The following is a 15,989-nucleotide window of genomic DNA, read 5'->3' as shown; positions in this document are numbered from 1 at the left end:
GCCTCATGAAGTAAGTGTTCTTATTCCCTTCGTGAAGTAGGCGTTCTCAGTAAGGAAACTGAGGCTCAAAGAGGCTCACCAGCTCAGTCTCTGCCACCAGAGCCTGCGTGTCCGCATTGAACCGAGCTGACTCAGAACGCCAACAAGGGTGCTGGAGGGAGAGGGACAGAGAGTGGTCCATCTGGAAGGCTACTAGGAGGAAGAGGCTCCTGAAGGATTGGACTCCTGTGGCCAGTTCCTCTGAGAGCCCATTGGGAGATCCATGTCATTGGGGCAAAATCTTTTCCCATACCCTCCTTGCAATTTCAGGTTTATTTCAAACGAGATGGGGAACCCATCGACGCAGTGCCCCTGTCAGAGCCGCCGGCTGCTAGCTCTGGCCCCCTCCAGGACAGCAGGCCCTTCCGTGGCCTCCTGCACCGTGACCTGGACGACACCAAGATGCAGAGGTCACTGTCCCTGCTGGACGCTGAGAGCCGGGGCGGGCATTCCTACACAGAGCACCCCTCCCGCAGCCTGACCCCGGATCCCAGCATCCTCCTCCAGCCAACCACCGAGAACATCCCCGAGACGGTGGTGAGCCGCGAGTTCCCCCGCTGGGTCCACAGCTCCGAGCCTGTCTACTTCCTGAGCCACAGCCGTACGCCGGGCAGTGACGGCACAGTGGAGGTGCGCGCCCTGCTCACCTGGACGCTCAACCCGCAGATCGACAACGAAGCCCTCTTCAGCTGTGAGGTCAAGCACCCGGCACTGTCGATGCCCATGCAGGCAGAGGTCACGCTGGGTGAGGCTCGACGGAAGCCACTCTGCAGGGCCCCTGCAGAGCTGGGCGGTGGGGAGCCTTGGAATAGGGCGGGCTGCCGGCCACCACGGAGATGGGAAGGAGTTGGAGCAAGCCGGGGTCGGGGTTAGGCACGGAGGTCAGAGTCAGGCTATTTGGGAGGTTTGCTGAGCTGTGTTGCAGGACATGGGAAATTATAGGGAGGTCTGGGGAGTTTGGTCCAGCAGGATCAAGGATATGGAAGTCACGGAAGTTTTGCTAGATCAGTTTTAGAAACATGGGAGGTTTTCAAGATTGAAGATGGAACGGGACAGTCCCAGGGAAGTTTGCTGGGTGAGTGAAGAAGACACAGGAGTTGGGACTCATAGGGGAGAGTTTCTGAGTCAGGTCAGGAAACGTCCAGGGAAGGATGGGAACATAGGAGGTGACAAAGGGGTTTTCTCGATTGAAATAAGAGACCCATGAGTGCAGGGACACTTACTGGGTAAGGATCATGAGCGTGGCGGGTCGGAGGCTTGTCGGATTAGGGTCAGGAGTACTGAAGGTAGTTTTGCCGGCTTGGGGTAGGGAACATACAGGACGCAGGAGGATACTGCTCTCGCTTACACTTTTAACTACAATGGAAACCCTGTCATCTGCAGGGATGTGGGACGTGGGCACAACCAGGAAACTGGACACCCAGGGATAGCTCAGCCCGAGAACCCAATCCCCATCTGGGACCTGCTTCCTCTTCCCACAGAGCCCCAACTCTGCATGTGCCCAGAGCAGATCCTTGTTTCCCCTTGTACATCTCCTCCCAGCTGAGTAAAGGCAGGGAGACGGGACATGTGGAATCTTCTCTACTAGAAATATGAGGCTCTCAGAGCCAGGATTTGTATTGACTGGGGTGGGGTGGGGTGGGGCAGGGAGATGGGCATATTGACCCAGTACTGGCCCTCTTTGCCCACAACCCTCTGGACCTTGGTTTTCAGTACCCAGCAGCTCAACCCAGAGCCCAAGATGCCGGGGCTTGTCCCCTGCATCTCCTGCAGTGGTGAAGAGCTGCATGGAAACATCCACAGCCCCTAACCCAGGCCCCTCATGACCGAGGACAGATAGCAATGACTGACGAGGGTTGAGACCCCAGCCTGTGCCTGGGGGTCCAAAGGCCGTCTCTGTTTTTAGCGAGTCCACCAGAAAATCCAGCACCAACTCTGCACCAAACACCAAGCAAAGGATTTCATGTACATATAACACCTACTCTGTGCCAGGAACATATGCAAGGATTCTCTCATTCACTCCTCACAAGCAGTTTACCATGTAGTCCCATTTTACAGGTGAGCAAAACTGAGGCTCAGTTTGGTGGGGTCCCTTTCTCTGAGTCACCAGCTTATAAGTAGCAGAGCTGGGATTTCCAGCCAGGTCTGTTGGTGCCTTCTCCAATTTCCCTATGCCAACCACTGAACTTACCAGCCCCAGGACTGGGCACCCTTGCTGGCTATGGGGTTAGTTGTCTGAAGTCTGATGAAAATGGCCCTTTGATTCCCACAGGCCACTTGCCCACACAGAAAATAATAATAAGGGCTAACATTTACCGAACACCTACTATATACCATGGACCGTTGCTTTTCTCATATGAACACAATTAGTAACCCAGTTACCCAATTGGTAATCCTCATGGTCACTCAGTGAGGTCAGCATTATTAGTATCCCATATCACAGACGAGGCAACTGAGGCGCAGGGAGGTTAAGCAAGTTGCCCAAGGTAAGTGGGGGAGGGTTCAAAGGCAGGCAGTGTGGCCCCAGTGTCTTGCCCTTCGCCTCCACTCACTGTGCTGCCTCAGGGCATCTGTTGCCATGGTACCTGCCCCCTGAGTACCATTTGCTCGTCATGCCATAGAACTTCACAAGCACCCCTTATGGCCAGGCCCTGTGCCAGGCCCTGGGATGATCCCCACGCAGAGCCTGCCCAGACCCCTCTCTCAGCCTTCCCACCTTGCCAGAACTCCCGCCCCCAGTTTCTCTGGACCCTCCATCCTTCCCAGAGCTCCTTCTTTCATTTGAACCTCCCTGTCCCTGAGATACAGTCTGCTTCCAGGCTGGGAGGCAGAGCAGCCTCGACCCTTCATCGGGATGCCTTGCCCATGAAAGCCGCCCCCAGCCTCTCTTGCCCAAGGCTCGACTTCCCATGGGAGGGCTCCCTGTCCCACCCCCACAGAGAATGAGAAAGACGAGACCAGACAAGGACTTCCGAGCATCTGGAAAGGTGAGCTTGCGGTTCACATCTCCCAGTGATGGACGGGGTGCTGCCGCTGGCTTGTTCCACCCCCTTCCCACCTCCTATCCCAAGCCATAGTAAAGCACTTGCCTGCCCCGTCCCAGATTCCAGATGGTTCCCTCGACCGGAGCCACCTTGGTGTGCACCCCCAACCTCCATCATCAGAGCAAGAGAAAGGCCCACTCACAGGCAGTGGGCATGACAGATATGTGTGTGCCCACGGGGAATTGGGGGACACAGCAGGGCCACCCAGGCGAAGGGGCCAAATTGGGTGGGTGAGTGAAGAGACCTCCAGGCTGGCTTCCCGTCTTACCCCAGCTGCTGTCAGTTGGTGAGATCTCAAGCCTCTTAGGTCTCTGAGCCTTGTTCTCTGACCTGTTGAGTGGGGGAATAATAGTAACCTCATAAATGTTTGGAGCATGTGCTGGCAGCCAGGCTCTATGCAAGATGCTTTTCCCCAAGATCTCCTTGCAGTGACCTTATCAGGCAGCTGAGAGATGCCATCATTATCCCCATTTTATAAGTAAGGGAACCCAAGCTTAGAGCAACTCTCCTCAGGTCACCCAGCCAGGTCTGACCCCAGCGCCCATGCTCCTAACCACTATGCTCTACTGCCCATCCGGTGGGGCTGTGGTGAGGACCCATGGAGCCAGTGGGTGTGGCTGGTGGAGAGTGGTGTGAACCAGAGGGGTCCTGAGTGAGTGCTTGCACTTCACACAATCAAGGCACCCTGCACTCTGGCCATGGGGGTGAGACAGAGGGCTGCATGAGATGACCCCGGGGCACAGAATCCAGTCATCTGGTCAGGACTTTAAAAGTTAGGCCAACAAGGGTTGGGGCATGCCTCCCTGTGATGGCCCTTTGCTCCTCCTGTTTCCGCCGCCAGGGATGCCCTCCCTCAGATGCCACTGCCCCTAAGAAGACAGACGCCTGGTGGTCCTAGAGCCCATCTCAGTAGATAGCAACTACATTCTTCCCATTGATCAAGCCAGAACCCTTGGAGTCACCCACTTTCCCCCTCTTTTCTCCTACCCAACAGCCAAGCCATCCTTAAGCCCTGGCAGCTCAACCTCAGAATATATCCCACATCTACCCTGTCTCATGGTTTCCTCTCCGACCACCCAATCTAAGCAACAGCAGTTCACACTGGATTATTACAGTAGCCCCAAAACTGGCCTTTCTGCTTCCACTTGTGTGCATTTCTGTTCTCCACTCTGATTGATCTAAAATATACATCCACATACACACCCACCCAAAACCCTCCAATGGTAGACAGATTGATAGAACAAAAAAAGAGCCCAGAAATAGACCCACATATAGTCCGTTGATTTTTGATAAAGGTCCCTAGGCTGTTCGATGGAAAAAGAGAACGCTTCTTAACACATGGCCCCGGAACTACTGGATACACTTAAGGAGGAAATGAACCTGACCCCTACCACACACACACACACACACACACACACAAGAACTAACCCAAGATGAATCACAGACCTCCATGTAAAACCCAGCATCATAAAACTTCTAGAGCAAAACACAGGAATATATCTTTGTGACATTGAGGTAGGCAAGGATTTCTTAAAGAGTCACAAAAAGCACTAAATGCAAATTTGAAAATTGGTGAATTGGACTTAATCAAAATTCAAATCTTTTGCTCCTAAGAAGATACTTTTAAGAAAGTGAAATGTGGTGAAATGGACAAGCAAACTACAAACAGAGAAAATACTCTCAGTACAGATATATGATGAGGGATTTGTATCCAGAATATATAAGGAGCTACTACAGATCAATAATGATAACTCAGATTTTAAAGAGAGGATATACAAATGGCTAATCAGCATATAAAAAGATATATAACATCATTAGGGAAATGAAGACTAAAACCTCAGTGAGATACCATTTCACAACCACTAAAATGCCTAACATGGGAAAGACGGACAACACCAAATGTTGGCAAGGTCATAGAACAATAAGAACCCTCATACAGGGCTGGGAGTATAAAACAGTACTACTGCTTTGGAAAACTAGTAGTTTCTTACAAAGATAAAAATACCCCTCCCTACTCTATGACCCAGCAATTCCACTCCAAGTATCTACCCAAGAGAAATGAAAACATACGTCCACAAAGAAGTGAATGTTCACAGCAGCTTTACCCATAACAACAACAACAACAGTAAAAAACCCAAATGTCCGTAACTAGGAACATGGATGAACAAATCTGTGATATATTCATATAATGAACCACTTCTCATCAATACAGATGAATGAACTCCTAATACACCAACAACGTGGACGAAGCTCAGAAACGTGCTGAGTGAGAGTAGTCAGGCAGAAGAGTACAAACTGCACGCTTCCATTTATATGAACTCCTAGAACATGAAACAAACCTCTGAGGATAGAAAGTGGAACAGTGTTTACCTGTGGAGGGTGGAAATTGACTGGAAGGAGGCATCAGGGGACCTTTGGAGGGATGGGAATGTTCTCGAGTTTGGTTGGGATAGTGGTTACATAGATGTTCACATTTATGAAGATTTGCCAGATTGTGTTCTTAAGAACAGTGCATTTCCCTTATGTGAGTTTCCTCACAATTTAAAAATATATGAAAGTCAAAACCAAACAAAATAATCCTCTAGACTGCCATCACATCTGAAATTACCTCCCCACGGTGCTCATCTTTCACACTCGTCTCTGCCCCATCTGCTCCACCCACAGGCTTCTCCTTACTCTTCCTTGAATATGCCCAGCTCAGACCCACCTCTGTGACTTTGCACTGTCCTTCCTTTCCGCCTAGATTAATCTTACCCCAGGTATTCTCAATCCCTCCTTCATCAGATCTCTGCTCAAATCTTCTACTCAGAGGCTCCTTCCTTGAACACCCTATTTCAGCCTCCTCCTCCTGGCCCCATCAATTCCTTACCTTGCTTTGCTTTCTGGCATTGCGTTTATCTCCACGTACAAGTATGTGATATATTTTCTTATTGCCTGGATCTTCCACTAGAATTTAAGTTGCGCGTGGGCAGGGTCTTTACCTGCCTTGTTCACATGGTGCAGGGCTCAGCACAATCTGTAACATATGACTTAAGAAACACTTCCCTAATAATCAGTTAATATTTTTCTGAGTGGTTGTGAAGATCAAACAAGGCATGCATACAAAGTGTTTAGCATAGTGACAGAGTAAGTACTCAGTAAATATAAGCTACTGTTGTTATTCATTATTGTATCCCCAACATTGTCCTGCATAGTGATCGACACAGATTAGGCATAAAGAACTAGATGGATAGAGTAGATGAATGAATGGGTGCGTGAGTAGATTAGTAGGTTTATGGGTAGGTATATGGATGGATAAATGGATGGATGGATGATATGGTGGAGGGATGAATAATATGGAATGATAGATGAATGGATAGAACAAATGCTTGGATGGATGGATGGATTGTTGAATGATATGATGGAGGGATGAATAATATGATAGAGTGTTGGATGGATGGATAGAATGAATGCTTGGTTGGATGAACGAATGGATGCATGGATGGATGCATGGATGCATGGATGGATGAATAAGTGGGTGGCTGAGTGGGTAGATGAGTGAGTGGTTGTCTTAGTGAACACCTAGAATTCCTGTGGTGGGGCGCCTAGAGGAGATTTCCGTGAGATTTCACAAGGCTCTCCTTGCAGCAAAATGCTAAGGAGAGTAAAGAGAGCAGTTATATAATCAGGATTTTTTGTACGCCCCTGAACAGATGCACACCACTTCACATTTCACATTTCCATCTCATATCTCTCCCCCATTGTCATTTTCAGAGCAACTCCTCAAATAGTAGGATAGCAGTCTATTCTCCCCATTTACAGGTGAGAAAATTGAGGCCCAACAAGTTGAATTGACTCATCCAAGTCACGTAACTGGAGAGTAGAAGACAGGCCTCAATCCTGGGTCTCCTGACTCCCACTCTTTCCATATGTCCAGGGGTTGAGGGGAGGGAAGTCCCAGGGGCTGAGAACCTTCCTTCAGGTACCTTCAGTGGTGTGTTCTAGGGGCAGGAGAGAGGGGCCAGGACTTGACTGCCAGGAGCTGTTAATGGGTGTCAGCATGTGGTGGAAGCGTGCGGGTGATAGCAGCTGGCCTGGCTTCCAGAAGCGTCTTGATGCAGCAGTGAGGGCAGGAGTCAGAGGGGCCACCTGCCACCAAGGCTCTTGCCGGTCGGCAGCTGCCAGGATCGAGCTTGGAAGAGTGAGGGCAGAGCAGACCCCTTGCCTACCCACCCTCTGCCTCTCGGGGTCAGTTTCACACAGGAGCCTCTGGACCTGGCAGCTCAGGGCAGCAGGGGAGGGGTCTGGCTGCCCACGTGGAAGAAGTCATCCAGCTTTCCTCCTCCTCCACCCCTGGGTTCCAAGCTTCACTCTAAAGACCTATGTAACTTCAGGTCCCGCCCCTGCCACTTCTTTGCTGTGTGACCTCGGGCAAGTCACTGCCCTCCTGGGAGCCAGTTTTACGGCCTGCAAAATGGGTTTCATGGCAACCTGCCTCGTAAGCACCAAGATGGGTGAGACAGTCCTAGAATGAGGTCTAGCACATGTCAGGCACCTGATAAATGTGAGTTCCCTCCCCTTGGGGCCAGGAGGCCCAGGCGCGGCCTGAAGGGGGTGGGCGGGGCCTTTAGAAACCGAGGCAGTTAGGAATCTGACCTAGGAGAGAAAGTTGTCTACCCTGGTCCTCCGGCTCACGCTTCTCCGGGACAGGGATGGCCTTCCACGCCCCCTGCTGGCTGCAGCAGGACAGTACCATCCCAGCAGGACAAGAAGAGGAGACAGAATAACCCAGGGCCAGACGGCCCTATGCAGCGCTTCTCACCTGCAAAGGGACCTTGACAGCACTTGAATGTTCATTAAAAAGACGAGAAAGTTACTTGACTTCCCCAAGCCTTCATTGCCTTACGGGGACAATCTCAAGAGGTTGGAAGTGTAAATGAGGTCATGCATAAAGTGTGTCACAGAGTGCCTGGCACTTAGGATGCTCTGGACAAATGTTAGCCCTTAAACCCACCATCTCCCGATATTCCTAACAACCCAGTGTGGTGGGTGGGCAAGGGTTGCCTTGGCTGTTCCCACCCTGTGTTTGGGGAAAGCCAGGGGAAGTGACTGGTCCAGGGGCACATAGACTAGACTCCTTTCTCACGTGGGTGGACGCAGCAGCGGAAGCTGCCCGCGCCTTCCCTGCCATTCCCTCCCCTCGCACAGGCCCAGCTTTTCCTGCTGATGCTTCCCTCCGCCCCACACGGCCCTTCAGGTGTCTTGCTCGTAGTTTAATTAATAGTTCTTTGGTTTCATTCTCAGAGAATGAAATTGGTTGGCAGTGCCTAGGAAATCCCCCACATCTGCCAGCTGCTCTGATTTCTGCTCTGAGACCTCTGAGTGGGAAGGAGAGGCAGGTGAGGAAGAGAGCCAGGGAGGACACAGGTCAGGCCCAAGGAGGGAGATGGTTCCCCCCACATTTTGCCACCTTCCATTCACCTCCAACCCAGAGATTCCAGAAAAACCCCACTGGGCATATTAACCTGGTAGAAGGCTCTCTGGAGTAGGAGTAATGAGACCAGAAATTTCATCCCAGTTCTTCTTCACTGTGTGAACTTTGGCAAGTTACTTCCCGTCTCTGAGCCTCAGTTAACTCAGCTGTACAATGGGGATGATAATGGCAGGACCCCACCTCACAAGGGTTTGGTGCAGGTAGGAGTGTGGGTGTTTCGAGCAGTACTGGCTGCTGGAGCAGGTTTCTCCCTGTTAGCAGCTGGGTCGTCTCCCAGGTGGCACCTCCCTTGGGTGTCCCTGACTCCACTGTCCCCTGGGCTTCTCCAATCTGACCCCTGGTTACACCGGTTTGTGCTTGTCTTTTGACCCCACTGAGAGTGAACCCCACAAGGACAGGGATTGTACTCTGTACACCATTAAATCCCCAGGTCCCAGCCAGGGCTCGGGAAACGCCTATGAATGAATGCAGGCATCCATGAATGATCTGGGTGGGAGCTTTCTCTCCCGTTCCCCCAGTACCTCTTTTCTTTGCTTAGTCTCCTCTCCCCCGCACAAACACACACCTCTCTGACCTGGCCTTCCTCTCCCTATAGTTGCCCCCAAAGGACCCAAAATCATGATGACGCCCAGCAGAGCCCGGGTCGGGGACACAGTGAGGATTCTGGTCCATGGATTTCAGGTCAGCCTCTCTCTGAGCATCTGCAAGGGTGGCGGGAGGTCATCAGGCACCAGCGGGGCACCAGCATCCCTGGCAGCATGCTCTGAGACCCTCCCCTTGACCTCCAGCACAGCCAGCTGGTCTCCGTCTCCTAATCTGTGTAATGGCAGAATTGGCTTCCACGAGGAATGGCACGGGGTGCACGCATGGATTTGCTCGCCCACCTACAACTTAGAGCAGACATGGCACGTGGATCTTGACATACTTTCCAGCCCTAGAGTCCTTTCCTTCCTGGGGTCTGGGCAGCCAGTCCCAACCCATCAGATGAAAATGTGTCACCCACCCTGGCCAGGCCATGCCTCTGGCCCCTTCCTGCTCTGGCAGAATGGTTCCTCCTGTGACCCGACTCTCTCCTGCTCTGGCCAACAGAACGAAGTCTTCCCAGAGCCCATGTTCACATGGACGCGGGTCGGGAGCCGCCTCCTGGATGGCAGCGCTGAGTTTGATGGGAAGGAGCTGGTGCTGGAGCGGGTTCCCGCTGAGCTCAACGGCTCCATGTACCGCTGCATGGCCCAGAACCCTCTGGGCTCCACCGACACACACACCCGGCTCATCGTGTTTGGTACGCTGCGCCCAACTAGGGGATCGGGAGGGCTACCCGGGGAGGCCCCTGGCTGGAGCTTTCCCAAGAAGGAGGGAGCAATAGGGGCCCAAGTCCTGTAAATTTGCCCTGAGAGGGTGCCCCACAGGGAAGCACAACAGTTCAGTGGTTAAAACCATAACAGCTTTGGAGCTAGAGAACCCTGGGTTCAAGTCTCAGATCCACCACTTAGCAGCTGGGCAACGCTGGGCAAACTGTTTCCCCTCCCTTAGTTTCTCCATCTGTAGAATGGGGCTGATACCACCCAGCCCACAGAGGCTGTGTGGCTGCCCTGAGAGGGTGCACATGACACCACACAGCGGGTGCTGGCTGAGTGGCCTCCTTTGCCGAGTTCCAAATGCCATTCACGCTCTAGTTCTCTTTCTGTTCTTCCCAACAGAAAACCCAAATATCCCAAAAGGAATGGAGGACTCCAATGGTAAGTCTCCACTTTCAGAGCTTCTAGCTTAAAAGCTCTGGTCCCCCAAACGGCCCCTTTGTATGACCTTGCCCCTCCCTCCTGCCGTAGGCACATAATTGACCTCTAGTTGGGCAGAGTCTGGGTCAAAGGTCAGGAGTGGGCCCTAAAGCAATTAAGCATCCCTAAGCAGCTGGCAGGGATTTCTAGGGACCAAGTCTCTCTCAGAGAGCTCAGCTGCCATGGTCCCAAGAAGATGTGTCTAGCGTTGACCATGGGGTTGTGATCTGGGGCCCTTGACCACTTCATAGGATGGTGGGGCCCTTTATACTGCCCTCCCTCAGCTGGCCCCGAGCTGGGCACCACCCCATGGGACACAGACACTCCCCCCAGGCCTGCCAGCCCTCCCTTTCCCACAGTGAGCCAATCTCACAGTTCACGGTGGAGGCCCCCCACTCCTAGTCCCCACCGCAGTGTCCTGATGGCCACCAGGGAGCCTGACCTCCACCCAGCAGGCCTGGGACAGGGAAGAGATCACGCACAATCAGGTGGGACAGATAGCAGAGCTACAATTTGAACCCAGCCCATCCTAACACTGAAGTCCAGACTCTTGGCCAGGGCCCTTCAAAGCTCTGCGGTCCCCAGGCTCCACACCCACCCGTGTCCCCCCCCAGAAAGCAAAGCGGGTGGGTCACAGGCCCTGACACTGCTCCCTGCACAGGTTCCACGTCTGGCCCTGCTGGCATCCGGCTCACCTTGGTGCTCGCCCTGACAGTGGTCCTGGAGCTGACGTGAAGGCTCAGCCCTGCTCCCTCCATTCCATCTGGCACTGACATCTCTGCAATTGGTTTTCATTTCTTTTCTAAACTATTTCCAGTCTTGTTCTTAGTCTCTTTCTGTCCATGTCTTGGCTTCTTTGGTCGGTTTAATTAAAACAGAACACTTTTCCCCACCTCGGTCTGTGGCTCTGTATTCTTCCTGTTCTATAGCAGCAACTGGGCACCTCCGGACATGCAGCCTTGGGACAGGCACTGAGGGGGGTGATGAAGGACATGGAGGGCATGGTCTTCCCTGGAGGAGGGGTGGAGGGGCAGCTCCTTTTTTCACACAAATCCAGTTGTGGGAAGTGGCCAGAGACTCTACTCAGGAAATTCAAGTTCCCTCAGGGCCAAGTGTAATAGTCAGCTCTTGCCACAATAATGCTGCATAACAAAGGGACCCAAATCGCAGTGGCATGCAACAACAAGCATTTATGATTGTGTTTACGTTTAGGACAAAGTGGTTCAGCTGATATAGTCTGGACTCACTTGGGCAGCTCTGCTTCAGGCAACAGGCTATCTGGGCTGAATTCCAGGGTATGGGTTGGGCACAGGTCTCATCCATGGTTGTTTGTTCTGGGGCCCAGGCTAAAGGGGCTGTGGCTGTCTGACAGTTGATCCTCTTATGGTAGATCATCATAGCTAAAGAAAAAAAATTCAAACCATGCAAGCACAGTTAAGGCATCTGCCTATCATGTCCTTGAACACTCCTTTAGCCAAAGCAAGTCACATGGCCAAGGCCAACGTCAATCAAGGTCACATGTAAGTCAATGGTAGAGGTTCCAGAACTTCCTGTTCAACTACTAGAAGATTCCCCATGCCATTCAACTATTGGAGGGAAGGGCTGAGACTGTCTGGAGATGGGTGGGGTTGGCCTCTCTGAGCTGTGGCCAAAACCTGAGGGTCACCAAGGAGAGCCCTGGAAGACTGCGTTAATCTGGACAGGAGAAGCTAGGCTGTAGTAACACATTAACCCCAGAGTTTTACTGGATTAACACAATAAAAACTTATTTGGGGCTCATGAAAAGCCCAAGGCAGGTTGGGTAGTCCTCTTCTATCCTGTAGCTAGACCTACTGGAATATGTGGCCTCTACGATCTGCAGGGCAGGGAAAGAGAGGGCTGGAGGATCAGAATGACAGGCAGAATAATAGCCCCCCCACCAAAGATGCTCACATTCTAATCCCAAGAACCTGTGAATATGTTACCTTACCTGGCAAAAGGGATTTTGGCTGATGTGATTAACTGAAGGATCTTGAGACGGGAAGATTGTCCTGGGTTGTCCAGGTGGGCCTAATATAATCACAAGGGTCCTTAAAAGAGGGAGGCAAGAAAGCAGTAGAAGGAGATGTGATGACAGAAGCAAGAGATTGTCATGATGCAAGGAACAGGCCATGAGCCAAAGAATCCAGGCAGCCTCGAAGCTGAAAAAGGCAAAGAACCAGGTTCAACCCCAGAGGCTCCAGAAGGAACCAGCCCTCCCAACACTTTGAGCTCTATAAGGCTTATTTCAGACTTCTGACTTCTAGGACTCTCTTAAGAGAATAAATTTTCCTTGTTTTAAGCCACTAAATTGGTGGTAATTTGTTAACAGCAGCGAAAGGAAACTCATATAATCACACAGGATGATTTTAAGGGTCAGGCCTCGTGGTGGCATAGACTACTTCTGTCACACCCCATTGACCGAGGTGAACTTGCCCTCTTGTCACTTGCGCTGCACTGTATTGGCCAACCCAAGCTATAAGGCCAGCCCAGATCCAAGGGGTGGAGAAATCTATTCCACTTTTAGATGAGAAGAACTGCAAAGCCATATTGTATAATGTGCAGATACAGGTCAGGAGGCGGAATTAGGGCCACGTTTACAATCTACAACAACCCCACACTCTGAACTTGAAGTTCTGGAATCGTGGTTTCCCATCCACCATGACATACTCTCATTTCAACTGGAAAGTCCAAATGGCTCCTCACTCCAATTTCTCTTTCAAAAATGTAACAACTAAACGATCCATTCATTTGATACATATTTGCCTGCCTGCATCTTGCAAGCAACAGTAAAGAAGATGATTGTCAAGTGTTGAAAGGTCTCTCATATCGATTAATATAAACGTCCAGGCCAGGTCAGCAGCAGCAACTACATTGTACCACCTGCCTCCTCAACCGACTTCCTTCTTCCCCAAAGCCCTGCTCTGTCTCACATGAGCCAGCTGCCCCCCCTTCTGTTACTTGCCAGCAATCCTACCTAAGCCATTGTTACACAATGCCTCTGCCTGTTTTCTGGAAGGAATAAATAAAGATTTGTTCCTTCTTTTTGCCTTAATAGAGGGCAGCCCATGTAGGCATGAAATTGGAGTTGCTTTCCCTTATTAACAGTGCGGTCTTTGGGCTCAGCTGACCCCTAAAGTGCATTAATATCTCAGCAGCAAGTGGATGAACCACAGAAAGTGGCAGGGGACGTGCCCAGAGAGAGCCAACTGGGAGGCTTGAGGTCCACAGCGGGTAGGGCGGCCGTCTGCTTTGGGGGTCTGAGTTTGAGGACATTGAGCCCTGAGCAGGCTGAAAAGGATGGTTTATTCAACCTAGGACTGCAGGGATGGAAGGAGGGCTGGGTGACACCGAGCCCAGCCTGACAGGGAGGCGGATCCTTCATCTATTTGCCCACCTGCTTACTCACTCATCTGACAGACTCTGACCATCCCCCTGTTCAGGCTCTGCGCCAGGCAGGGGAAACACCAAGACAAGTTGGGCAGATCCTACTGTGAAGAGCACCTGATCCATCCAGAATGACAGATTCGAGGAAAAGAACAACTGAATTGCCATGTAGTAAGTATTGGAACAAAAACGTGAAAGAATACAACAGGGTCACAGAAGGGGTGAAAGATTGTCCTGACTGGACTGGTCAGGGGAGGCTTCCAGGAGGTGGTGACTTCACAGCTGGGTCTTGAAGGAGAGGAAGGGGCATCAAAGTCAGTTCTGCCACCTTCACCATTTGGCTCCAGGTCAGTCAGTCCAGCTGTCGGTCCGTGCAGAGACCCATGCTAGGCCTCCAGGGGGCCACCTCCATCCCCCTCCTGGTCAGCCGAGCCCTTGCTGTTGGGCTCATCAAGGAGAACTTGGCAATCCCACGTGCGGCGGCTCCAAGACAGGACCACCCTTCCCTGGCCTGGGCTCCCGAGCTATGAACACTTGGTCACAGGAAGTGGGGGAGGCACGTGACGCTCTCCCAGTGCTGCCGCTTCCAGGGTGGGGGTTCGGCGCCTGCTGTGCCTCTTCCTTCCGCCTGTGCACCCGCGAGAGGAGCGAGGTCTGGGGTCACCGTCTTCTCAGCCTTGGGGTACTGTGCCTCGGGGCCCCACACACCCCCGAGAGGAGTCACATGCCTCCTCTACCCCAACCCACCTCATGGGGCTGGAGACGTCCATCTCTCCTGCTTCCACCCCGGCTGGGCTCTTGGCTGAGCAGGAACAGATCTGGGGACCTGCCCACCGTGCAGGCTACTGTGATGCCAGCAGCCGTCTCCACCAGGGGTCACAGCCACCTTGCTGAGGGGAGACACGGAATCGTCAACCATGGCTCCTACACGAGGACCCAGGTCTTCAGAGTAGCCATCCTGACCCCAGAAAGGCTATATGTTTTATGAAGTGCACACATGTACACAGAGCAGAGAAAACAAAACCAAAAACAAGGGTCTCCGGGCTCTGTCCCTGCAGGGAAGCTGACAGCCCCACATGACGCCCAGACCTGGATGCGCACTTTTACATTTTCAGGATGGGGGCAGGGATGGGAAGGCCAGTGTCGGGGCTGACGCCCCCAGGAGCCCTGGCTGCTGATGAAAATGAAAGGGAGAGGGCTGTGGTTCTGAGTGATGAGAAGGTGGGTCGGGGGTCGAGTGGGGAGGGAGATCTGGAAAGAGCAGAGAGGGAAACCGAGGATGGGGTTGGCTTGGAGAAGGGAGCAGGGAAAGGAAGGAGAGAGGGAATAGGGACAGCCATCCGAGGAGAGCTGTTTGGGGTGCTAGAGGTCATGCTCACACTGGGATCAGACATCCTGGAGAGACAGGAGTCTCCTTGGAGGCATTTGGAGATGAGGGATGGAGGGGACAGAGAAGCGGGTCCCTGGAGGAAGGGATTCTGGAAGAGAACTCTCCAATCCAATTGGGCTCCTGTGAAACTTTCGAAAGAGACCAAGATCCGGACTGAATGAGATGAAGAGAAATGTTGAAAAAGTAGGGAGTGGATAGAAATGAGACAAGAGATAGAGGAGAGACAGAGACACACAGAGTCAGAGAGACAGACACACAGAAAAAAGCAGAAAAAAGAGAGAGACACACACAGAGACACAGAGAGACAGAGAGAGAGAAACAGAGAGTGTGATAAAGACAGAGAAACAGACAGAGACAGAGAAATAGAGACAGAGAGAGAGAGACAGAGACAGAGACAGAGATGGAGCTAGAGAGACTAGCCTTGCAGCCCAGCCCGGAGCTGGGGAGTCTTCCAAAAAGTGCTTAAGCTGTTATGTCAGGTATTATGCCCTTGGTTTCCTCTAGGGAAGACAGCCCTGAGTGATGGGTGGAAGGAAATAGATGTGCAAAATACATGCATTTTTTCCAAATGGGCCCAATCATCAGCGACAGGCCTAAATGTCAGCACACACAGCGGAGCCCTGGGCTGCCAGCTGCATCTGACCTTGGGGCTGAGCTTCTCAGGAGGCTCGCCTCCCCTCTGCTCCTTCCCCTCCCCCTCTCCTACTGCCCCAGGCATCTGTGGTCCCCACCCAAGGCCCCCATTCCCTCCCACCTCTTCCTCCATCGATCCTGGAGATCCCAGGGCCACAGACAAAAAGCATTTTGGAGGAGCCCTTCCCGAAACCGGTACCCCTACCCCGCCTTCTCAAACTCCACCT

The 15,989-nt window shown here is 52.2% G+C and overlaps 1 protein-coding gene across 1 annotated transcript in view; it reads left to right on the top strand.

Moving 5' to 3' along the window:
• IGSF21 (immunoglobin superfamily member 21) overlaps positions 1-11,069 on the top strand; it is a 240,094-nt gene extending 229,025 nt beyond the window's left edge. Inside the window, exons 6-10 of the mRNA XM_061187058.1 lie at positions 310-784; positions 9,152-9,237; positions 9,646-9,838; positions 10,257-10,295; positions 10,996-11,069. Coding sequence (XP_061043041.1) covers positions 310-784; positions 9,152-9,237; positions 9,646-9,838; positions 10,257-10,295; positions 10,996-11,069 — 867 coding nt within the window. The remainder of the gene's footprint in view (positions 1-309; positions 785-9,151; positions 9,238-9,645; positions 9,839-10,256; positions 10,296-10,995) is intronic.
• The last annotated feature ends 4,920 nt before the right edge of the window (positions 11,070-15,989 follow it).

Source organism: Eubalaena glacialis, chromosome 3 (assembly GCF_028564815.1).
Source record: "Eubalaena glacialis isolate mEubGla1 chromosome 3, mEubGla1.1.hap2.+ XY, whole genome shotgun sequence".
NCBI classification, from domain to species: Eukaryota; Metazoa; Chordata; class Mammalia; order Artiodactyla; family Balaenidae; genus Eubalaena; species Eubalaena glacialis.
Note: the sequence above shows the minus strand (reverse complement) of the source record. Positions and strands in the feature narration are given on the sequence as shown.